Source organism: Phalacrocorax carbo, chromosome 3, assembly GCF_963921805.1.
Source record: "Phalacrocorax carbo chromosome 3, bPhaCar2.1, whole genome shotgun sequence".
Taxonomy (NCBI): Eukaryota; Metazoa; Chordata; class Aves; order Suliformes; family Phalacrocoracidae; genus Phalacrocorax; species Phalacrocorax carbo.
The window spans coordinates 90,978,980-91,004,176 of record NC_087515.1 but is presented as its reverse complement, the minus strand read 5'-3'; the positions used below and the strand labels follow the sequence as shown (position 1 = coordinate 91,004,176).

The 25,197-nt window shown below is 43.7% G+C and overlaps 2 protein-coding genes across 9 annotated transcripts in view; one reads left to right on the top strand and one right to left on the bottom strand.

Moving 5' to 3' along the window:
• DOP1A (DOP1 leucine zipper like protein A) overlaps positions 1-12,028 on the top strand; it is a 68,091-nt gene extending 56,063 nt beyond the window's left edge. For 3 of the 5 annotated variants that reach the window (XM_064447714.1, XM_064447711.1, XM_064447716.1), the window contains 8 exons: positions 1,145-1,206; positions 1,840-1,992; positions 2,793-2,929; positions 4,025-4,080; positions 4,977-5,141; positions 6,722-6,851; positions 9,250-9,309; positions 11,430-12,028. In XM_064447714.1, coding sequence (XP_064303784.1) covers positions 1,145-1,206; positions 1,840-1,992; positions 2,793-2,929; positions 4,025-4,080; positions 4,977-5,141; positions 6,722-6,851; positions 9,250-9,309; positions 11,430-11,735 — 1,069 coding nt within the window. In that variant the 3' untranslated portion in view covers positions 11,736-12,028. Of the gene's footprint in view, positions 1-1,144; positions 1,207-1,839; positions 1,993-2,792; positions 2,930-4,024; positions 4,081-4,976; positions 5,142-6,721; positions 6,852-9,249; positions 9,310-11,429 lie in introns of those variants that run through there. The other 2 variants (XM_064447713.1, XM_064447715.1) reach the window with 2 other exon arrangements.
• Positions 12,029-12,042: 14 nt separating this feature from the next.
• On the bottom strand, positions 12,043-25,193 carry PGM3 (phosphoglucomutase 3). 4 transcript variants are annotated; one of them, XM_064447718.1, is made up of 13 exons: positions 25,094-25,193; positions 24,152-24,357; positions 23,136-23,320; positions 22,545-22,612; positions 22,100-22,233; positions 21,748-21,943; positions 17,762-17,919; positions 16,664-16,747; positions 15,781-15,879; positions 15,346-15,462; positions 14,596-14,718; positions 13,636-13,809; positions 12,043-13,035 (listed from the first exon to the last, which is right to left on the bottom strand). In XM_064447718.1, exons 2-13 carry the CDS (start codon positions 24,353-24,355, stop codon positions 12,949-12,951), a joined length of 1,629 nt encoding a protein of 542 aa, XP_064303788.1. In that variant the 5' UTR covers positions 24,356-24,357; positions 25,094-25,193; the 3' UTR covers positions 12,043-12,948. The 4 variants fall into 4 exon arrangements, with proteins under 4 accessions (XP_064303788.1, XP_064303789.1, XP_064303791.1 ...); XM_064447719.1 differs by having other exon boundaries at positions 25,068-25,116; XM_064447721.1 differs by having other exon boundaries at positions 25,089-25,107.
• Positions 25,194-25,197: the final 4 nt, after the last annotated feature.

Sequence of the window (25,197 nt, the reverse complement as noted above, 5' to 3'; positions counted from 1 at the left end):
TCTGTGTTGAGAGAAATTAAGAGGGATATTGTGTGTTTTACATTACCATGTGAAACATAACACTCACCTACCTAAGGTATATTTCTATGCACAAGTCTGTGGGGTTTTTTTTCCAGTTTTGAGATTTTTTTTTTCTTTTTTCCGGTGAGAAAAAAAGTGGTTAAAATTCTATAAATCATAGAATGGTTTGGGTTGGAAGGGACCTTAAAGATCGTCTAGTTTGAACCCTCCTGCCTCAGGCAGGGACACCTTCCACTAGACCAGGTTGCTCAAGGCCCCATCCAACCTGGCCTTGAACACTTCCAGGGATGGGGCATCCACAGCTTCTCTGGCCAACCTGTTCCATTGCCTCACCACTCTGAGTGAAGAATTTCTTCCTTATATCTAATCTAAATCTACCCTCTTTCAGTTTAAAGGCATTACCACTCATCCTATCACTACACTCCCTGATAAAGAATCCCTCCCCATCTTTCCTGTAGGCCCCCTTCAGGTACTGGAAGGCTGCTATAAGGTCTCCCCAGAGCCTTCTCTTTTCCAGGCTGAACAACCCCAGCTCTCTCAGCCTGTCTTCAAATGAGAGGGGCTCCAGCCCTCCTCTGGACTCCCAACAGGTCGATGCCCTTCTTATGACGGGGGGATGCAGTACTCCAGGTGGGGTCTCACCGGAGCTGAGTAGAGGAGCAGAATCACCTCCATCGACCTTCTTTTGATGCAGCCCAGGATACAGTTGGCTTTCTGGGCTGTGAGTGAATGATGTTGGGTCATACTCAGTTTTTCATCTACCAGTACCCCCCAAGTCCTCCCCAGCAGGACTACTCTGAATCCATTCTCTGCCCAGCCTATATTTGTGCTTGTGATTGCCCCGACGCATGCGCAGGACCTTGCACTTGGCCCTGTTGAACTTAGATTCACACAGGCCCACCTCTCTAGCCTATCTAGGTCACTCGGGATGGTGTCCCGTGTTTTCTTTGAGAAGGGGGTTTGAGTAATACAGTTCTAGTTTCAGATGAAATCCCAGCAAGTCAGTGTAGCGGAGAGCTTGGATTGGAAGCCTTAGGGGCAGAAAAAGCTCTGTAAATATTCCTGTAAATTCCTGGGGTTTTTTTCTTGCTTTTCTGATTTGTGTACCATTTTCCTCTTTTAGTTGGAGAGCTATTATGGATAATTTGATGACACATGACAAAACCACATTCAGAGATTTGATGAGTAAGTATTAATTGGTGTAGTAGTGACTTTTTTCTAAGTGAAACATTAAAAGAAAGGAAAACAAAAATCATGAAGATGACATTTGTTCAACATTTATTCCAATCTGTTAGATTTATTCAATATTTTCCATGTTTTCTTCAACGAATTGTTTCTGAAGATCCATAAATAAGATAACTTGACTTGAGAGAATTTAAGACCATCTTGGCACACAGTGACTTTAGCCTATATGGCAAAGCAGAGCAGATGGGGGTGGGTTTTGTTTTTTGGTTGATTGGTTTGCTTGTTTGTTTTAAGATCTGACATTAAATCTGCTTAAGGAAAAAATATTCTGCATATTCCAAACTTCTGAGCATCTATACCTGCAAATTGAGGTGTTGTTTTTTTTTTTAAAAAAGGCTAAACTTCCTCCCAAAAGCTTCCAAACCCAGGCACTATTGTGTATACCTAAAAGTTTTCATTTAACATGTATTTTAAATCACTGTGGTTAAAAATACAAATTGCAGAACATGCATCTTCTTAACACCTGCTTTTGAACTAGAGTAATGCAATGAAAGTAAGAGTTGTTTGTGCATTAAAGTGAAACAGAAGGGAAGTTTTGAAGTTCATCTCTGCACTATGAATTTTCTCTTTCAGCACGAGTGGCTGTGGCTCAGAGCAGTTCACTCAATCTGTTTGCTAATCGAGATGTAGAGCTAGAACAGCGTGCTATGCTCCTGAAGAGACTGGCTTTCGCAATTTTTAGTAGTGAGATAGACCAATACCAGAAATACCTTCCAGACATACAAGGTCAGTAAAAATGTATCATTTCGTGGACTTTGGAACTGTAATGTTAACTGAGGGATATTTGTATGGCAGGGCAACAGCAGGTGGATTTGTTCCCTGGAATATCGGTGTGCAGTACTGTTTCCGTGGCTGGATGCAAAGTTTCTGCAGATTTTGGTTAGAGCATTTTCAGTCTTAAATGATAACAAACTACACAGAGTTTGTGATTATCAGTTCACTTTTATCCAGATTATTTCACTGTTCTTGTTATTTTATACCTTGATCAATAACCTTGGGTACCTGCAACGTGCATTTTGATGTGAACATCCAAGGTATAAACACCTATCAACTAGAGATAAATAGAAAGGCTGACCTTTTGAACTCTTGACTTCTCTAGCTTTTTTCTGCTTTTCTGTTCATCTGTCCTATTCTAGCCCCCCTGCTATCAAGACCTTTCCACACACACCCAATAGATAATAATATTATATCCTAGCTGTGTTTGAGCTGTTGTTGTATTGTTTGGAATATGTTAACTCCTCTTCCTGTGGTGGATGAAACTGCATATGATGAACAAAACTCCCAGGTGCACTATTGATTAAAGAGAACTTTAATAAAAAACAGAACTGCACTGTTTTGAGGTTTCTTTTTTTGTTGCTGGGTGAAAGCGGTTATTTTTTGTTGACAGAAGAAAACTGTAGTAAAGCACTGAAACGGTAACGTGGCAGATACTGAAAAATGTAAAAATTGAGAGTACATGAGGGAAGGAGAAAATGCTAGTTGGAATTATTCTGAACTGAAGAAATCTTCTTGGCTTTTTGTTTCAGAAAGGCTGGTAGAGAGTCTCCGTTTGCCACAGGTGCCCACTCTTCATTCCCAAGTGTTCCTGTTTTTCAGAGTATTGCTTTTAAGAATGTCTCCACAGCACCTTACCTCGCTTTGGCCGACCATGATCACTGAACTGGTAAGTTGCAGTTAGCATTCATGATTTGGAAGACTGGTGCATTTTTGAATCACAGCCTCATTCCTCCTCAACATTTTTAAGATAATCTCTTCTAGATATTGTGCATGTACAGCAGACACAAATTGAAAGCTGACTTATTTTCATAGGCCTGACTTCTATTTTTTGCAACGAAATAGAATATCTGTTGGCTTATGCTATTTAAGCCGTTCAGGTGTCTCCTGAATTAAATTTACATTTGCCCTCATTGTTCCCTGCTGGCTTCTGCTTCAATTTCTGCCTACCTATGTGTACCCTCTCCGCCATTCCCACTCCTGCCCTGCTCGGTGTTCCCTGTTTCTACTTTCCTGGTCATTAAGCTCTCTTCCTCCAGCAATGAGGATGAGAAGCCACATAAAGGAGGAGTCAAAATCCATGTTGTATTGGCAGTTGATGGTCATTCAGATCATACTGAGATTAACAAGGCTCGACTGCTGTGATTTTATTTTTTGTACCTGTAGGTGCCTAACCTAGCCCCTAGTTAACCACAGATCTACTCAATAGAAGGAGAAAAGCTATATAAAGTATCTTAAAGATAAAGTACATCATTTTAGCAATAGGTGCATTTAATTTTGAGCCTGTCAATTGTATAAACATTAGGAAACCTGTTCTACTCAGTGTGGCCCTCTAATTCCTGTGCTGTCCCCTGGCCTTTACACAAATTACCACAGTCCTGGAACTGCTTTAAGTGGACAGGACTGTGTTACTTCTGGGAATTCACACCTGAGCTTGACTGCTCTGTTACCCAATTCTTTATTCTCATTTCCTTTAGGTCTTGCTCTCTTTCTAAGCAGTGGAGGGGATTAGCCTCTGAGAGCTTTCCTGGCCATAAAAGAGCCAGTTTCTTATGGCCCTTGCACTACTTGGGCTATATAAAGGATAAACTGAGCTTTAGGGTTCCAGTGTCCGCTCATAGTTCAGGGGGTTATGTCATTACCCAGGAATGAAAATAAAGGTCCAAACAGTTCCTCTAAGGCTTATTACTCAGGCCTCCTTACAGCATTTTCCTGAGTCACAGTCCATAAGAAGTGGTATTAAAATGTAACATTTGATCTTCAGGTACAAGTGTTTTTACTGATGGAACAGGAGCTCACTGCTGATGAAGACATTTCCAGGTAAACTTACAAACTTCCCACTTGTTTAACTTGGTAGCAGTCTCCTGGCATGCTGATGGGCAGTTGAGTCATTCTTTAGAATAATTTGTCTTAGAAAGAATTGTCAAGCTCAAATAAGAAGGACAAGTAAAGGGTGGTTCATTCTTACCGCAGTACCAGGGACATACTGTTCAGGACAAAATAAAAAAAGTCCCGCTGTCAGATTGCTCATGAACCACTAAGGTAAATTATGCAATACAAGTATGTCAGTTATTATTACAGTGTCTTCGTGGCTAAAATGACACTGCTTCTGCAATTAAAATATGCATAGCATAACTTTATAGCCTTTCTGTATCATACACTTATTTAGAATAAGGCTGATGCACTTTTTTGTCTAAATAAAAACGTGGTTTCGTCCAGTATTAGAAAATGAGGTAGACAATTTTTCTTGTTCCATTGTCCATCTCTATCCCATCTACCTTCTGCACAGTATGATCCAATTTCAGTCAACACTAGCAGTAGAGGCAGATTTCTGAAAAGAATGGGAGGATTTATTTGCCCGAGTCTTGTTCTTCACTTTTTTCCTAGATTCCCTTTGTTCTTTTGAAGAATTTTTCACTAAAATAAAGTAATATTGACACAACTGGCACAATTTAAAACTTCTTCTTAATTTGGATGGGAATGAGATACAGTGTAACATGTTTATTATATATTAATATTTTATCTTTTACGTGTGTATGTAAAAACATACAAAACCACCCATAGCACAGGCTTGCAGTGTTCTGGTTTGATCTATGGATTCAGGATTAAGTTGGTAAATAGAGAGTTGTATGTTTGTAAAGGCAAGTAGGAAAGATGATGTTCCCATAGTGGCAGAAGGCTGATAAGACTCACCTGCCTACTACAATTTATTTTAGAACTTCTGGGCCATCCGTTGCTGGTCTGGAGACGACGTACACAGGTGGCAATGGTTTCTCCACGTCCTACAATAGCCAGAGATGGCTGAACCTGTACTTGTCTGCTTGCAAATTTCTGGACTTGGCCTTAGCTTTACCGTCTGAAAACCTGCCTCAGTTTCAGATGTGAGTAAAACACACTATCATTTGTTTTTGTATGTTTGTCCGTGCCTCTTGGTAAATTGTAGTGTATAAAAATCTTTGTTTTCCTATTTCCTTTCCTTGTCTGCCCTGGGTGAAGGCCAGAAGACAGTTCATTCCCTCCCAGTGCCAGAGTGGCCCCCAGAGCAAATGATCCTACACACCAAATAAGCTCAAGCTGGTTTGATGTAGCCTGTGGCAAGAGATTCTCCACGCTTGTGAACTACTCAGTAATAGTAATTTATTCAAGTATTTTGTTTTTAAAGTATTTAGTTGCAGTGATGTCTAAGAACTCAAAACACACCCACATGTCTCGGTGACTAATGCATGAGATCAGACGACTGTACGTTGTCTCAGCATGACTCAGGTAAATTTCTCCTGTGTGATCAGTCTGGAAGAAGTTGCAACAAACCTGCTTGTGGAGGGAACCCCATAGGTTTTTCTTGGTCAACAGCATTCGTGTGTGCAAACTGCTTCTTCAGGGCCTCTGTAATCCTCTTCTGTTGGAAAAAAATTAATGCAAAGCAGCTGGCTTTTGCTGAAGACCCTAGAAATGAGAGGCCACCAAGGACTCAAAGTATCTCGTTTCTTCCTTCACACTGCACAGTGGTGACCATGTGAGAGCTGCTGCCCTGGCGCAGCTCTGGAGGCATTTGGTCACCTCTAATTACCCTGTTACTTAAAAGATGCTCGTGTGGGCTAAAGTGTGGAAGGACACTGTGTGTGGAAGGAAGCACACTGTGTCAGTTTATGCCCTGTAGTATTTCTAAATCTAAAGCTAATCTTGAAGGTTCCTTCATTTATTTTATTTTCTGGGGATTTGGCTCATAATTCTTGTTTAGTTCTCCAAGTTGTCCTAATCCCTATTATTAGCCAACCTAGTTTTGTTTAGGTCATTACTGTGCATTTCTAGAAAGACCATAGTCACGCTGAATCACACTGTCTCATGGAGGCTTGGGTTGAAGTTTTAAGGACAGAAACTTTGATTACCTTTGTAGTTCATGATGCAAGTAGCCAGTCCTTGCTGTGCAGCAAGGTGTGGGGGGAGGAATGGTCCACTTGGTCTTGTTGGCCTTTGAATAGGTAAAGTAAATGAGTTTGTTATCAACATGGTATATTAGGAACATTTTGTGTGTTACAGTAAGCGTTGTAAATGTGCAGCAAAATGTTTTAATTAACTACGTATTGTATAACTCAGCATTGCTTTCAGCTCTCTTGCACACAATGACAATGTGAATACTACTGGTTTTAGCTCTTTGCTGAATCTTGCTCTTGTCATCCTTAGATACTTTAAGAAACTCTAAAGGAAAAAGGCAATGCTATATTCTTGGCCATGTTACCTCCTGCTTTTCAGAATTTGCCTTTCCTATTCTTTCTTGTCAAAGACTGATGTTTTTTGTGTGGCTTGGTTTTTGTGGTGTTCTCCATTGTCGTGTCCGTCTGTCCCACCCTGCCTCTTTCCTTGATACTTAACTAGATTTTCTCATCCACTCATATTTTTAGATCTAGCAGAAAAGCCTGGATGTTCAGTAAGGATAATGTCTGCTTGTGTTATCTCATGACAGGTATCGTTGGGCTTTTATTCCAGAAGCATCAGATGATTCAGGATTGGAAGTACGAAGACAAGGTACACATCAGAGGGAATTCAAACCATATGTGGTGCGTCTAGCAAAACTGCTGCGAAAAAAAGCAAAGGTATGTCGCTTTCTTCTAATTTTTCTTTTCATTGAAAACTTTAATGTACAGTAGTTTACAGCACTGTTGTGTTTTAGTTATTTTTTTTTTTTAAACAATGAAGAATAGAAGGACGTTTATCTGATGTGTGAGATTGCCCCCGGAGTAATTTCAAGTCCCCATGAGGCAAAAGCCACATGTAGGTATATTAAAAAAAACAACAAAAAACCAACCCAAAACCAACCAACCAAAACAAACAACAAAATCCTGCTGCTGTTTTCCCAAAAAGCACGTTCATTCGCCTGGTGTGCAAAACGCCAAACTGCATGCAGAACAGAGGTATTCTGTTCCCTTCACTTTTATGCAAAGATGAATGCTAGGTGGTAACTCCACAGAGCTAGCACACCGCACCGAGAAACTGCAAGACATTTATACAGGTAAATGTCAGTCACAGCTAATATTCACGCCCCCCGCCCCCAGCTGATCTAGGGTTAGTTTCTTTCTAACTTCACTGTAAAGGTACAGCTGCCTTTAAATTTACCACGCATGCTCAGAGAGTAAGGGGCTTGTTTGAGCAGGGTTTTTTTCTGGCCTATGGGTGTGATTTTTAGTGTTATAATGAGGATGGTTCCCCTAAAGGACACTTAGTTTTAGTTCTTATCAACATCCCAATTAGTTGTCCTCCTTGACTTTATCACACAGTTTTCAGTGTACTCTGACGTGGGATGTTTGCCTTTGTCTCCAATTAAAAGTATTATTTGTATTATTTGAGTAAAAAGTAAAATATGCTTCAGTGTCTAATGTATTTTAACATAAAATCACTTTCAGATAACCAGTCGTATATGTAGATACTGGTACAACTAACAACCTTTTGAAGTAGAAAAGCATTTTTGTTAATAATAATCACATCTAAATATTTAGAAAACTGTTGCATTCCTAAAAAAGAGTGCACCAAGAGTTTTGAGACTGTGCAGAGCCAGGGGCAACGGGGGTTTCTTCCCCAAAGCAGTTACGACAAATGGAAGAAGGCAGACAGCAGTCAAAACCATTCTGGGGAAATCATGGGTGCACAGTTTGTAGAGTGGGAGCAGAACTAGGGTGGTTGTTATGTTGGTGCATGAGGTATATCAAAACCGTAGCTTGGGTGGGTGGAGGCTGGATCTGCTAGTGAAGCTGATGGAAGCTGGCCAAGCCCTGTCCCAGGGAGCTCCCTTCTGCCACAAAGAAAACTGCTGTCAGATACTTTGCTGCTCCTGCTGTGAGGACAGCACTCCCTGGGCAGGTACTTAGCTGGGAAAGGTTGCTCGGTGGGCCAGGGAGACAGGGAGGAAGTTCACAGCTGTGTGTGGGAAACCCGAGAATAAAACTTCAAAGATTTCCCTCCAGCTAGATGGCATAGTCAGGGCTGAAACACTGGCAGCTTGCTTTACCTACTGCAGTCTCTAATGGAGGTTTTCACTGAGTAAAGAACCTACTGCTGACATGCCAGTGGCTATGTAAAACTTAGGAATAACTTAGTTGCAGGCAGATCTGAGCTATTCAAGCAAGACTCACAACTACAGGGGATAAAACAAGTACCTGAAGCACATCTGCATCCTCATTTTATTGTTTTTGAACCATGAAGATGAGACTAGATTTCTTTTCCTGCATTTATAAAGGAATAATTAGTTTTATCTGACTGCTAATCAGGCGTAGCCTCTAACCCTGACGTTCAATGTAGCGTGCTGTACCTGTTAGAAAGTTGCCACGCTCCAAATAATCTCTCTGCATGAATTACAAATTACATAAAATGTATAAAATCGTGCTGGTAAGTACTGTATGTTGAGATAGATGCCTGAAGTCAGGACTTCCACAGTATGCTTTAAGAATATAGAAAACTTCCTGGAATTTCTGGAACCCCTTAGTCACGGCAGCAGTTGCACACTGTTAACCACAGCTACGGGTATAAGGATGAGATTAACAGCAGGAGGTAATGAATACTGACTTCCAGGCCATTTCTTCTTTGTGCAGAGGAGAATACTGTTGCATATAGCTGCGGGTTTTTCTTAGAAGATAACTGTTTCTGAGCAAAATGTTCCAGTGCATCTTAATTTTCCTTCAGGGCACTCTGACTAATGCTCAGATTCATGTGGTATGGTGTTACTCAGGCTCTGCTGTCTGAAGGAAACGTGCTTGAAAACCTCATTCAGCACTACTGGCGATAAACAGAAGAACAAACTGGTGGTGCTGTTATTGTCTAATAGTGTCTTGGCCACACTAGGCCCCAGAGCCTGCTCTTTCTGGGCTGTGGGCTCTTTAGGGTGGGTGATTTTTCTAGCTGAAGCACAGCACCCAACCAAGCAACTGCACGGCCTTCACGGCAAAGCGTTATTTTGATATATGAAATGCAGTCTGAAAGTTCTCCTCTTTCCTTCCACAGGACAAGCAGGAGGACTTTAAGACGGTGGTTTTGGAGGGAATGGAGATGGCCAAGCATCAGGTGAGGGTGGCCTTTGATGCTTGAGTTGTGAAAAAAGCTTGCCATAATAATACCATCACCTCAAGGCCCTGGGCAGTATTTAGCTTTCAGTAAGAACTAAGAGATATCAGTCTTTTTAGAGGGCAAAGTTGAGATGTTTTTGAAGTGAAATAATAATGAGGGCCCTTATTTTTATAGGTAGCAAAAAACTTCAAGTTGGTTTCCTACATGAAATAAATTACAAAAAGTTAGTTTTAGTTCTAGAAGAATTATCATCACAAGTCATTGTACAGTTAAATAATAAAATAATTTCTGCTGTTCTGCCTGTTGTGAAACACAATCCCTAATCGCTCTCTGTCAAATTAACTGCTGTTTTAAGTGTCTGAGGAATTTGTGGTGTTTGCTAAGATACTGCCACGAGGAAATGGCTTGGATGGATTGTATTTCATTGCTCGGAGAGAGAATTTAGTATTCGCACGTGCACCCCATTTGTTTGGCTGCTGTGTAAGACACACACTTGCTGCGTGCTGGGTAATACTAAGCTCGGGAGAGAACCAGTACTGAAAAGCCTCTCTTCTGTGAATCCAATGTGAAATTTTTAAAGGAGAAATTTTAAAAACTAGTAACTTCATTAAAAGCAGGAGATGTCAACAACTCTTTCTGTGTTGGAATGCAGTCTTCCTTTTGTTCTAGTTCATTATGAGCCTCTCTTTTCTTGACTTTTATAGAGACTATGCCATAGAGCTAGAAGAGCAATCTCCTGTGACAAACTGCAGATTAAAATACTGAATACATTAATTCTGACCTCAGCAGTTACAAACAGACACCATGTAGGCTCCTGAACTGCAAAAGAGAGTTGCTTCATTTAAAGGGCAAAAACTGTATTTGTTGAAGTATCTCTTGAAGAAAATCTGTTTGCTCAAAGGCAGTGCAATCAGTAATCCTTTCCTTAAGCTCTGCTGTTCTTTCCCCTTTGCTCTCCTTTCGTTACAAAGCCTGCTCTTCAGGAGCTGCGCAGCCTGCGGGGCTCTTGGACCCCTGCCTCGGCAGAGGCACTGCCAGGGCAGTGGGAGGCAGGTGCTGCTCTGAGGCGGATCAGGAGGAGGCTCTCCTTGGTGTGGTGTTTTGTGCCACTTTTCTCCCTCCTCACAGAATAAAAGCTTGTATTGCTGGAACTCTGCTTCATGGTAGCAGCTCTCCTACACTGCTTTGTCAGTAACAGTCTGAACAAGGCATTTCTAGCGGTGATAGTACCTTGCTGTCTAGAATTGAATATGGTTTTTGACTCAAAGGAAAAAGAGGAAATAAGTGAATTACTCTGTAAGCAGCTGGATGTTGGTGCTCAGGTACTTTAGTAGGGAGATATTTAAGGCAACCCTACACAGGGTTACAGCAGTGTACTGACACTGCCTGTCAGCATCTGCTGTGTCACTGCTGCCTTCGCTGGTGGGGTTCCTGAAATTCTCTCCCTTGATGTGCCTCCTGTGAAATGGAAGGTGTGTAACCGAGGTCTTCTGAGAACACGTGATGCGTAGCTGAACCCTTTTCCTTTGTGAGAACTTCAAGTGGTTGCTCAGAGCCTCCATATATATTATTTCTGATGCTTAAAACAGCACTGCTTTTGCTCTTCCTGAAGACTCTGAACTGTAGCTTCAAAGTGAAAATGCATCATTTCTCTGCTAACTTCCTCTGGGGTTTACTGTCACTAATGCTGGCAGTAGGGTGAAGCGCGAGTGCTACCAGAGACCAGCCTGCTTCGGGAAGCAGCTGCAGTGCTGGCTGTCACCAGCTTGGGGCTGTGTACATTAGCCAGTGGGATGCTGTGCCAGGATGGAGGGGCTGCCTTGCTTTGGGGTGGCCCTGCACTGAGGCACAGCAGACTCGAATGCCCACTGCAGCTTTCTTGTTAGTGCCAGCCGACCAGCTACAGCCTGTGTGCTCCCAGCCACTGCTGCTGCAAAGCGCTGTGAGGAGAGGAGCAGGAGGTTGCGTCAAAAACTGTGCTCGAGCATAGGTGCATTTCGGTGCTAGGACAAATATTTTTGGAATATGGAAAAACATTTTACTTGGCATCAGTCTTATTTTTACCTATGCTTTTTCTGTTTTGTCTTGTATTATTTCTCTTTTATTTCTATTCACAGAAAAACCCAGAGGAAGACAGCTCAGGGAAAACACTAAGTTGGGAACCAGGTCACTTGCTTTTAACCATCTACACTGTTCGCAGCATTGAGCAGCTTTTGCCTTTCTTCAATGTACTCAGCCAAGTTTTTAACAGCAAAGTCACGAGCAGATGTGTGGGACACTCAGGGAGCCCTGTCCTTTACCCCAACTGTTTTCCGAGTAAGGACATAAAAATGGAGAACCTCAAGACCTTCTCCAGCAAAGCAAGACAAAAGATAGAAGAAATGGTCGAGAAGGATTTTCTTGAAGGTGTCATAAAAACGTGAACCAAACCGGTACCATTCAGCTTATGTGTAATGTAACTGTTGAAATGAAATACTGTATCTTTCCCAGCTGTATAGTATTCTTTTCTTACTTTGTATGTAATGAAATACTTAATGTTGTATTTAAGTTAAATATTTGTAAATAAGAGAAGTTCTGGATGTGGCCTGAATCAAGTTTAATTATTGGTGGCTCATATTGATTATGGTGCCTACTATTTACAGTACATGTTTTGTTGTCTTGAGTTCTGTCTTTAAAAAAAAAATACGAAAAAATACAAAGTGCACCTTTTTTTCAATTTGTTTCCAGTTTATTTTTGTCTTTTTTATTGATCCATTGGAACTTGTGCTTATTCGGCAATCCGGAAAGTGCCATCATGCCAGGAGTTAATATAGGACTACAGTGAAAAAGTGTGTCAGAGGTACCTACCCTGAACTGAAATATGCGGATACTTGTGTATTGAAAACATTTCAGCCCCTTCACACTGCTGGGGAGTAGAAGGGCCACAGAAGACAAACTTGTCTCTGTCCCTTCCCTCATGAGAGTGATTAAAGTGTTGCTTAGAAAGCAATAATAGTATTTATAATGTCAAAAGTATCTAATGAAGATAATATTATTGCAATAATGTTATTTGCAAATGCTCTTTTTCATTATATTGTTTCCCCTTGAACAGAGGTGAGCTGAATCTCAAGACCAGTGACAGCCTCTGCCTTCTACCGTTTGCCCACAGCTGATTCAGTTGCTGTGGGGAGGTGGGAGATGATGTTTCCTCAGCAGTGTGCTGTACTGCCGCTACTGCACGCGCAGCCACAGAGCTCGAGTCAAACACAGCTACTGCAAGTGCGCTGAGGGTGCGGGAGGTGGACTTCAGGCACAGCATGATGATAACCTATGAAATAAGCTGGGAGGGGGCAGAACTCCTCCTGGGCATGATCAGGCTGCTGACTGTCAGAAGTGAGTCACCTCTAAGTTACTTCAGCTTCAGAAGCTAGACAAACCTGGGGGAGGTGGAGAAAACATTCAGCAGCAAGAGCCTCTTTAATAAGAGGTAAGTTGCTAACAGAGGTAAAGAATAAGCAGAATAATATTCCACTCAGTTCTGATTAATCCTTGCTACTCTCAGGAAGGGTTGGATATATCCTTGCTAGCAAATGGTAAACAAAGTAATATTAAAAGAATAAGTCAAGTTATAAAGTTTAGCTGCAGTTGTATCATTTGTTATAGAGGCTGGGGCGGTGCTCCCTTTCCACCAGCAAGGTTGTAAACAGCCAGGCTTACTTCATGGGCGAGGGCATCTGCGTTCTCCTGTGGAATGATTTAAAAGTTAGTTACATTGGTGTCAGCATGAGAAGGTTAGAGCAAATACATGATATTAAGGCATTTTCCTGCAAATGCTGTGTTCCCGCTATTGCTCCGTCATCCTGAGGTATCTTCTGCCCCTGCGGTCACACTGGCAGGAAGAAGTGGGTAGGAGCATGCAAAAGGGGAACAGCAGGACCACAGCTTTTACTGTCAACTTTAAGTTCACCTGTGAATTAATTCTTAACAGCAGCCACAGGTTTTGTTTTGTTTATTTTATTTTGTCTCTTATGAAATTGCACAGTTCCTGGCTGCTTTGGTAATGTTCTTCTTAACCCTGAGTACTCAGAAGGCTGATTTTCTTTTCAAAATCATCTAGTCTCAAATTTAACTTTATAATCATTTAACTTTTGCTTTTAAAGATAAACATTGAGAACATTAAACATCACTTTTATAAATAAGAGAAAAATCCAAAGAGACTTTTTGTGATAGCTGCAGGCTTTTTCCAAATGTAGCACCTGTTAAGCGTGATTAAATGACCAGTATGTAAACATCTTCCATAACACAAACAAATCCACCTTATATATGCGTCATTTAAGCTCTGACCTGTGTGTCTGCCTCAGCGTATATTCTAACTACATCTTCTGTTCCTGATGGACGGACAAATGCTCGTGACAACTTGTACTTCTTCACAAGCGCATCGATTTTCTCTTGTAGTCCCGGAGGTGTAACTGCACGCCTTTCTGCATCCGTTGTGTCAATAACTCGCCTGTCTGCAACCTGCAGCATCAGAAATAATTTATTTGTGTGCTGGAGCTGTACGATGAGAGCAGAATGAAAAAGGTCACAGGTAAGACAGAACTTCAGGTTTTGATGTGTTCCACTGCCTGAAGAAGAGCTCAACTTGAGAGTTCCCTGCTTAACTCAAACATGTTGGGCTCCCTAGGATCTCTGCCCAGCTACTGCTCAGCACAGATTAACCAAGTCCTGATGGGACTCAGCTGCTTGGGTGGGAAAGAGGATGAGTTCTGAACATGCCTCCTTGGTCAACCTCTGAACAAAAGCCGCAGCTTCTCCCAGTTGGTCAGAAAGCTTCAACTCTCTCCTCCAGTTAATTTAGAACCCAGAGCTCCCTTGCTGTGTCTAACAGAATGCTACCACATGGGAGCCTGTTCTGCTCAAGCTCTTTGTCTGAATGTTGAAGAGGTTAAAGAAGTGAGATCTTAAATAGTCAAGGCCCAGTGAGAAAAATCCAGTATTATTCTATCTTGAAAGTTAGAAATCTTTCTTCTTAAGTTAAAATTTCATCAGTTTTCGGTCAGATTTTTCCATTTAACATAGTTGGCTATTATTTCATCATTTGTATAAGGCATATTTGAATTTTAGTCCAAGTGAAATTCTGGCCCCTTCTTTGGGTTGTTTCACAGCTTGTTTGGCCTACACTTCTGCCCTTTGGGGAGGCTGGTTCAGCTTTATTTTAAAGCTTATCTAAATATATGCAGGCAAGAGCTGCTCACAGCAGGGTTCCAAGAGACTGCTGAAACCTGAACCAGTGCTATAACTCACCTGCACTTTGAGCAGCCGATTGGGAAGATCAGTGTAGATGGTGTCCCACTGTTCCACAGTCAGACCTTTCAAAGCCAGGATTGCTTCAATAACCAACATGTCTGAGACAGCATCACCGACAGTCTGTAAATAGCAGAGGGGGAAGGGAAGAAATACCAGAGAAGTCAACAGTGAAGAAATGAAGGTGTGATTTGATCAGTGAGCTTCCACCTGAAGGGAGTGAAAATGCAGCCAGGCTGACTTGCCTCAGCCTGGGTAGTTGGGGCTGGTTTGTTGGAGGGATGTGGTGGTTTTATTTTTATCCCCTTAGCACACTGACCCCATGGCAAGGAGAATGGCAGCACATGGCTATAGCTCTGGCAAGGGCAAGTGCTAGTCCTCACCTCTCCTAAAGAGGGCAGTCAGGGCTTAAAGCCCCATCCTCCTGTACCATACAGGTTAGTGAAAAGCATCAGATAAGATTACTTGCTATTGCATCATGAACAAGTCAGATCCCGTCACTAGGTTCCCATGTCCTCCCCTTCCCCCTTCTGGTCCTGAACCCAGAAGACTACTCCAGATAAAAGCATTCTGCATCCACTTGTGAGAAAGCATTACGTCTTTCTAAAGACGACTGTTCCTGCCCTTTTCTTCTTGGCGCCTTTTGTCGCAGCACCCAGCCGCAGCAGTCCCTGGCAGCAGCCCAGCAGGTTCTCACAAACAGGGTTATCCCATGGCTGTTACCACAGCAATTTGTTTCTCAGTTTTTACCTGATTAATCAGGTCAATCATGTTTGCAAGCACCTTTGCTGCTTCTCTTTTTCCATCATCTTTTTCCTCTTTTGCCAGTTGTCTTATTTTAGTTTCAGCAGCTTTACTAAATAATACCTAGAATAAAAAAAGAGAGCTTGTTGAGATCAGCCCATATCACAAACTAGGATACCTGCAGCAATGAAGAGAAACCTTTTACCATTTAAGCCCAAACAACCATCAGTGTTTTCTACTGTGATTTCCAATCTCGACACAAAACACAGAGGAGGTGGTAGCAATAAAAATAGAAGGGGGAAACAAGTCTGTTCTCAAGCAAGCAAAGAGAAGTCTTGCTTATAGATGTAAGCAGAGAGTGAAAAGACCTCTTTCTCAAGCTAATCCAACTAAATTTTTGTACTTACTGGCTGATTGTATGCATTACATGCTCGTACTTACTGTACCATGTCCGTTTGCCTCAAAATAAACGCCAACATCAAACTCCTGGGCCTTGTGATGCAAGTGTTTCACTCCTGTTTTGACACAGTGAACAGGTACCTGCAGCCCAAGGATACCAGAGAAGGGAGACAGTGTTATGGGCTCTCTTCAACAGATGGGAGCTGCAGGTGGAGTCCCAGAAACTGAGCACCAACCTGGGTAGACTGTTACAAACCAACCCGTGTTTCACAGCTACTGACTCCCCAGAGCTAAAATTATGCACTATTTCTGCAGGCCTGATTAAAAAGAATTTATCTGAGTGGAAGTAAAGGCTGATTTAAAAAAAAATGAGACCCAACATACAAAAACGCCTACCCCAGAAAACACCACAACAAAACCCCAAACCAAGAAAACACACATTAATGTTCTGGTTTCAGGGAACATACCAGATTTCTATCCAAACTGACATAATACCTTAGCTCAATTTTTGCCAGCCAATCATAAGCCCCATTTCCATAGCAAACACCATTTAGCCTGTTACAGAAAGTGAACCAACCACTGTCAAAATATCAAGGAGCCTTTACCGACTCAGTTGCAAAGCCATAAACTCCTCAACTTATTCCAGAAGTAACAAAGGATTTTGTTTAACTTTTGCCAAGCTTCTTTTTAAACTAGTAAATGCTGACTAGAACTTTTTCAGCTTTGCTCTTTTGCATCTCCTTTACCACCAAGAACTTAGTGGCTATTACAGGCTTGAAAGAGTCATTTATTTTAGCCTAGTTTAAGTTTTCCTAGCAATCCTGTTACAGTAGCGTTTATTTTAGAAGTAAACAGATTTGCAGCAAATAACATTTACATAAAACAACCAGGAAAAAAAAAACCCACCCCAAAACCTGGAGAATACCTTCAGTGTTTCCTCAAGGTAGCGTGTTGAACTCCCGTTGGCATATGCTGTTTGTACCACTGCCATCTCTAAAGTCTGTCCCACCTGAGCAATCCAAGAAGCAAAGTGTTTTACTGGCCGATAGGCACATAGCCAGAGATGTAGGATAAGAATTCTTAACCATATGTTCTCCTACAGACACTTAAAACTCCTGGGCATCAGAGGAAGGAACCAGCTCACAGAGAACTTCTGTATGTTTAATACAGTGCAAATTCTATTTAAGCCTTCTTTGTATAGCACAGCTTTTGTGGCTGGCTTGAAGCCAGTCTCCACGGAAGGGACCTGTGTAGGCTTTCCAAACCCTTTTTCAGATTCCGCAAGCTCAGTGTGCTGGCCAGACCCATGGCCTTACATCAGGCCGTATACACAAGCAGTAAAGCCAAAGCTTCCAGTGCAAAGCAAGCAAAGGCTGGCAGCATGCGCACATCCTCCTCGCTGGACAGCATCTCTGCTACAGTGTAAGAAATGAGCTGGTCTCTAAGAAAGCAAAACCAGGATAACTCATCTAGGTTTAGCATCATAGACGCCAAGTCTAAGAGGACTTCTGAAAAAAGAAAAGCTTTTTCTCTACATCCCCTGGGGGGGGGGGAAGGATGCGATTTGGCAGACAGTGCTTTTGGAACAATGACACAAAAACCCCTTGACCGCCACAACCAAGTTCCCACACAAATGGAATGACTAACCTACATAAAGCTTCACAGAAATGCTGAGGGAAGGACTGAACCCAGAAGTCATGACAAATTAATGAAAGCTACCAAAACAAAAAGAATGGAATATCAATACTTTGTACACTGAAACTGGGAAAGTTCTCTCCCACTAAGAAAAGGTTCCAGGTTAAAATATCCATGCTCAGATTTTTGTTTGGAACGTGGGAGTCACATCCTTGTAAAAGTAACATTTTGGCCACACCAGTGAGGTGCAGCACTGATCTCTTTTTAGACTGGGTTCACTTTTGGCAGATATAGAGATGTAGAGACCACCTACGCACAGACTAGCGCAGCTTCTTTAGAATACTTTACACTTTAAAGCATCAGCATTCATTTCATATGTTAAAATTACCTTGGCAAGAAGTTCTTTAAGGAAGATACTAATTAAAGTTGCTATTTTATCTCCATCGATTAGGTGAAAATGGCCAGTTGCGTCCTTATAGTAATAAACAATTCTATCTGCATCGCCATCAAATGAGCAGCATCTCTCGTTGGGCTTCATGTCTAGCCCTAGGGCACACAGTTATAAAAGCAGGTTAGAGAGAGAAAAAGATACAAAATGTTTAAATTAGTCCCAGCATGGATCTCATGCAAAAATTAGCTCTGTGCAGACACAAACAAAACTGATGCTCTGAAACAGACATTGCTTTTACCAGGAAGCTTGCAACAGCAAAGCTGTATTGAATCACAGCTGAGAACTACATCGTCAGATCAAAAAATGTAAACACTAATATAAAAAATGCAGGGTCTCTAAACATTTATTATGCTACACCTCCTCCCCAGATGTGTATGAAAATCAGCTCCAGAACTACTGTGTGGAGTCACATCTCTAAATTTTGGACCTAGGCACTGAATGTCAGCTACAGCACAAGGACAAAAACCTCGCAGCAGCAGAACACCCACCCCCTTACCACGCACTCAGTCACCACAGAGCGCATCCGAGTCGCGGACAGCACCCGCAGCCGGAGGCGAATCGCCTTCCCCGCAGCATGGCATGGTGAGACAGCGTTTGTGGAGTGACGCCCGGAGCCTGCCCAATGCCGGGGCAGGAGCCCGAAGCAGTGAGCAGCAGCTGGCTGACCTTGGCTGGACACGGGGCGCTCACCCAGCCCTCCCTTACCGCTCCCCTGTGCGGGGCTGCAGCACACACCGTGCCCCTGGGCACAGAGGCAAACCACCCTGGGGCAGAGGAGGGCTCCAGAGCCATGCCACCTGCATTTCCTGGCACATGGCAGGTCCGCTGCACGCTCTTGGTGTAACACTACTACATACTTCACCCTCCAAGACACACAGGAATTATTAACAATTTTTCCCTTGCATCAAAAACATTTTTCTGGAGGAAATATTTCCAGCCTGTTTAATCTTACTATGCTCCCGCTTGGCAGACCTGCACCTCCCCTTTGCCTCCTTTCACAGAGGAGACACGCTTTCCTAATGCAAGACAAGCGTGCGCGCCATGCCAGCTAAGCCATCCCCAACCTGCAATTACAGTGGGAGATGGCACAAATCCTACCACTGAAAAAACAACCCCACTCCAAAGCAACCACCACCAAGATTTCTCAGAGTCGTACAAAAACCACACAAGCGGATCAGTGGGCTATAAAACACCTCACATTTAGTTTGCTTGATATTCAATTTATACAAAACAATGTATAAAATGGCTAAGGAGTACCTGCCTCAAAAACTTTGCAGGCTCAGCACCAATAGAGAACTAGCCAGGAAACAGCCACCGCCTGACACAGCGATGCCATGCAAAAACAAGCTGCTCTTTTATTAAGGTACATTAAAGTCTCTCGCTTCTGTGCCTGGGAAGATCACGGAACAGATCCTCCTAGAAGCTATGCTAAGGCACATGGAGGACAGGGAGGTGATCTGAGGCAGCCAGCACGGCTTCACCAAGGGCAAGTCCTGCCTAACCAGGACTTCTGAGATGGAGTGACTAAATCAGTGGACAAGAGAAGAGCTATGGATGTCGTCTATCTCGATTTCTATTAAGGCCATTGACATGGTCCCCCACAACATCCTTCTCTCTAAACTGGGGAGATACAGATTTGATGGGTGGACTGTTCAGTGGATGAGGAACTTCTTTGGATGGTCACATCCAGAGGGTAGTAGTCAATGGCTCAATGTGCAGATGGAAACCAGTGACAAGTGGTGTTTAATATCTTCATCAATGTCATAGACAGTGGGATTGAGTGCACCCTCAGCAGGTTTGCAGGTGACACCAAGCTGAGCACTGCAGTTGACACACCAGAAGGACGGGATGCCATCCAAAGACACCTGGACAAGCTGGAGAGGTGGGCCTGTGAGAACCTCATGAGGTTCAACAAGGCCAAGTGCAGGGTCCTGCACCTGGGTTGAGGCAACCGCTGGTATCAATACAGGCTGGCGGGTGAAGGGATTGAGAGCAGCCCTGCTGAGGAGGATTTGGGGGTACTAGTGGAAGAAAAGCTGGACATGAGCCAACAATGTGCACTTGCAGCCCAGGCGGCCAACCATACCCTGGGCTGCATCAAAAGAAGCATGGCCAGCAGGTTGAGGGAGATGATTCTGCCCCTCTACTTTGTTCTGGTGAGACCCCATCTGGAGTCCTGTGTCCAGCTCTGGAGCTCTCAGCACAAGAAGGACATGGACCTGTTGGAGCAGGGCCAGAAGAGGGCCACAAAAATTATCTGAGAGCTGCTGCACCTCTCCTACGAGGAAAGGCTGAGAGAGTTGGGGTTGTTCAGCCTGGAGAAGAGAAGGCTCCAGGGAGACCTTATTGCAACCTTTCTGTACTTAAAGGGGGCTTATAAGAAAGATGGGGACAACCTCTTTAGCAAGAGCAAGGCCTGTTGAGACAGGACAAGGGGTAATGGCTTCAGTTTAAAGGAGGGTAGATTTAGGCTAGATATACAGAAGAAATTTTTTACAGAGAGGGTGGTGAAACGCTGCCACAGGTTGCCCAGAGAGGTTGTGGATGCCCCATCCCTGGAAACATTCAAGGTCAGGTTGGACGGGGCTCTGAGCAACCTGATCTAGTTGAAGATGTCCCTGCTGATTGCAGGGGCGTTGGAGTAGATGACCTTTAAAGGTCCCTTCCAACCCAAGCCATTATATGATTATACATCTTGCTTTTCTCTATGATGATGGCCAAGACCCTTCCTCACATTAACCTCAGAGTCCATTTCTCAGAAATTCCACAGCTGGCCATTCCCTAGGCTGATATCAGAGTCCATCAGGAACTCAGCAGGGAGCTCCAAAGGACACACTGCATCCCATAACCCCTTCGTGAAAAAACACATTTTAGTACACAAGCAGACAGGAAAACTGGCCCACACTGCTGACACCTTGTCTTTCAGACCACAGGAGACTATCCCCCAAAACTTGCCCGTTTCTCCTCCTGCATGCCTACAGTGATGAAGGACAATATGTCCCACTGCCATTGAGATCCTCAAGCTAAAGCACGAGAGAGTGGCAACTGCAACATTTAACCAGTTGAGACTCCCTACGACTTTAAACAGGAAGCTGTTACTGCTTAACACTTCAGAGAAATCAAATAGTTCATTTCAGCAACTGATTATGAAACCACTTTTTCTTCTCAGAGCACATCTTTGCACAGAAACAACCAAGGAGTCTCCCCTCAGTCGCAGTTAAGGGCAGGATCCAGATGTGACACTGTGCTGCTCCCCATTCTACATTTATCCAGCACCGAAGCAGCGTGGCAAGGGGGAAAGGACACCGTACCTCGGTTTTTAGACTTGGCCAGCAGTTGCAGCGAGGGTGCAGTTGTCAAACAGACAGCCCAGTTTAGCCTTAAATAATCTAATATCCAAACTAGCCTGCTCCCCTAATTCACGGATTTTCTCTCATGCACTTTGCAGAAAATTGGATCAAATAATTTCCTTACTGGTTTATGTCAGTCAGTCAGTCTGCTGGCACCAAGCTGTTAATTATCCCAGCTCTCCCTCAGGAACCCAGAAAAGTGTCTGCAACCACAGCCCACAACGTAAGTCTTTCCTGATAACACAAAGGGAAGTAAAGTAAATAAAAAGTAAGCCAGTCCCAATGGATCTTTGGACTCCACCAGCTTAACATTCTGACCGGATTGTTACACACGTTTCAGCTAGTTGGAGACATACTGTACTCCTCCACACATTTCAGACTAAAATAAACTAGGGATGTGCCAAAACCAGCCATAGATTCTCTCTTTCCATTGTGCAAGCAGAACCATTTATGCAGTCACTTAGTGAGAGGCGGGGGAGCTCAGCTTGCCCAAAGATGACAGGCCGTTTGGTAGACACTGCGCTTTCAGATCTGGGGAAGAGGCAAAAGGACAGAAAATTACCGACTACGTACCTCTAGGTGGCTTCTGGTGAACTTTTACATAATCTGCACCACATAAGTGATTGAGTTTCTCCTTGGTTCCATCATTATATAGGTGAATTAATATCTCCTTTGGAAAGTAGGGCTCCATTTCTGATAGTTTCAGGGCTCCTATTCCATTGGCACAGTCAATCTTCAGGTGCCTCTGACTCTCTCCAGGGCTGAGAGACTTAACACAAGGGAAGAAGGGGCAAAGTGAACTCATACCCTAGTGAAACCACACCTAGAGGCATGCCAAATTTGAAACTTCAGACCCGAACAGGCTAACAAGCAGAAGTTATTAATTTTGTATATTTGCATGAGGAAGGCAATGCCCAGCATTCACCTGTTTTATCAGTTCCGTAAAAGCTTTGGATAGTTTTTCATAATAACCTTCCAGCGTTGCTTTCCCATACTGCCCTTGGGTGTTTTGACAGCAGACCAGGTAATGTAGCTGAGGTGTTGTCACCAGACCATAATCTAGAATAAAATAAAAGGCACAACATTCAGGAATAGAATACTAAAACAATCCCTCCTTAAAAGTTGTACAGTACTTGCTAATCAACAATAAAACAGACAAATGCAGTACAGGAAACCCACATCAAATTTTTCAAGTTCTGTCAAGAAAAGATAGGCCCCCCCCCACCTTGCATTAAAGCCATATCCTGAAAGAATATCTTTATAAGGCAAAAATGGAAACAGCATCTGAGCTACTGCTTTAGGTCTACATAACAGAGTCACATTTACACAAAAACTTGAACTCAGACTAGAATTGCAAAAGCACAACATACCATGGTACTGACCGCCTAGAACGGAGATACCGTCTATTACTGACTGTGAAAGTTTCTCGCTGCTTGGCCTGGAAAACAACAAATACAGCTGATAACCTTTGCAGAAGACATTTATGTGTGGGCTCTGAAAGGAATCACAGGTGAAAGAAGACTCTACAAACTTCCTGCCAGTAGACTCAGATTCAATATTAAGAAATCCGTACCTTTTTCTATTGTAGAGGCCTCTCAACATAAAAGTTTGAAAGCCACCACCCCAGAGAACTGCAAAGGCAAGTAAACCACTGAACACATGTGGACATCACGTGGTACCCACAAAAAAGGAAAAAAAAAAAACAACAAACCCACAATAAAGCATCCCATTCAGAATCAGTGCTAGTAAGTCCTCAAAACTATCAGGGAAGCTAATATAGGAACAGCGTTGCAAAATTCTTGTTTATTGCTATAATCATAAATTACTTCAAGAGGTACCAGACTAGGCATGAAAAAATAAGCATCATCTGGCAGCAGAGGGCTAAACATCCAAAAGCACCCACAAACAAAACATTGGCACTTCCATAACAGCAGCACACATCTACAGCATTTTGTAATTACCTGGTGTCTCTACCAATAAAAACAGAAGCGTCTTTGTGCTGGTTCACTGCTGCTTTTTGGCAGATCTCGGTTATTATTTTCTGTAATTCTCGCTCCTCTGCATTTGCTAGTTGCGTGGCATACTCTTCCCAGGAAGGGTGCAGCATTTCACCAAGAGGATCAACCAGCTTTACACCATTATCTTCCTTAGAGGAAAACAGAACAAAAGTACCAAGTCTGAAGGTGGGAAAATCTCTTTGAAGACAGCCAACACATGGGTCAATCACATTGCTTCTTTAAATGTGGAGCACCTCTGGGAGGCAATAGCGTAGCTGTTTATTTAAACCTCTAATAAGCCCAAAAGAGTAATGTAACCAGCTGTAACCAGCTGTGCCAGGAGAGGTTTAGAATTAATACTAGAAAAAATGTCTTCACTGAAAGGGTTCTCAAGCATTGGAACAGGCTGCCCAGGGAAGCGGTTGAGTCACCATCCCTGGAGGTACTCAAAAGATGGTTTAGTGCTAGACTTGGCAGTGCTAGGTTAACGGCTGGACTTGATGATCTTAAAAAGTCTTTTCCAGCCTAAACGATTTTATATTAAGTAACGTTTCCCCCCTTACAATTTTCGTATGAAATTCACTTAACATTAAAATGACATAAGGGGAAATTCTAATAACCCGGAATGCTCCGCAGCAGCAGAAGCCTGAATGCCTGCTTTGTAATTGCTGCGTCTCTTTATTTTTCAAACGAGCAGATTTTGCTCAAAGCTTCATCAGTTCTCAAGGGTACTCCTAGCTTGCCAACATCACAAATTTCCTACATTACAGCATTTCCACATCATAGAAAATGATGCCCCTATGTACAGGGAAAAGTAACTTCAAACACAACTGGCACGATCTTTACAGGGAGCAGGATAAACACGTGCTTTAAGTAGGTCCAAGTGCCTTCAGGATCTGGGCTCGGAACCATGAAGAGCTTTGATTCCACCAGGCTGTTAACATCTATTTTTCTTTTCAAAGAAAAGGTTTTGTTCTTACTTCAGGATTGTGAGATGCCGTAACCATGACACCAATAGTAGATACGATGGCTTTGGACCTGAGGACTGCCAGCAAGCCCATGCGGAACATGACATGATCAAGCTGCCCGGCGTTGGCGCGAAATCCCGCGGTGCCATACTGAAGAGTAAGCCCAGCAGGTTTAGGATGCAACGCCGAGTATTTTTTAAGTGCTTCAGAATCCATGTCTAGAGAAGGAACACCGACGCAAGTGAGAGAAATCAAGTCTTTATAATTCATTTCACACTTTGCACTTCAATTTTGAAGCCCACAGGTGTTTTAAACCGGTGTCAACAGGATACCGTCCGTATCCCACAAATCCCGCGGAGGGACTGCGAGGGGGGCCTTTGCCAGAGCGATCCGCGAAGGAGCCCCTGCGTCCCCGCCACGGCTCTCGCGGGCGGTGCTGGATCGGCTTTCAGGAGACCGCGAAGGGATGACGGGGTTTAGGTGAGGAGAGCCACGGCTCTCAACGGGCGGGATCCGGGGGGCCTCACAACGCCGCTGCCAGGGGCCAGCCGGTTCTCGCCGCGAGACCGGCCACTCAGCGCACGCGGCTGTGACGCCATACGTTAACTTTTGAGCTCAAAAGCTGCCTGCCCTCTCTCTTTAAGCCCTCGCAGCCAGAGGGAAACCCCCAGCGGTGTCACCCGGATATTTTACTCGGAGGGCGGCTCTGCTAAGATGCTCTGCGCGGGCCCACCGCCCCGGCCCCGCCAGCGCCGCGGTTCCCACCCCGCCCCAGGCACCCGAGGCGCTGACAGCCGTCGGGCCGGGAAGGGCCGACCAAGCCGGATACATGCCGCCTTCCTTGCCACGGCTGAGAGCCTCGGGACGCGCTCGCCAGGGACCGGAGCCTCGCCGTACGCGGCGCCGCCGCCGCCTCCCCCGCACCCACCTCACCCCCCGGACACGCCACCTCACCCGCCGCCGCCGCGCGTCCCTTCCGGAGCCGGCGCGGCCACGCCCCTAAGCCGCGCCCAACCAATGGCAGCGCGGCGGGCGGGCACGGAGCCGCCACGTGGCAC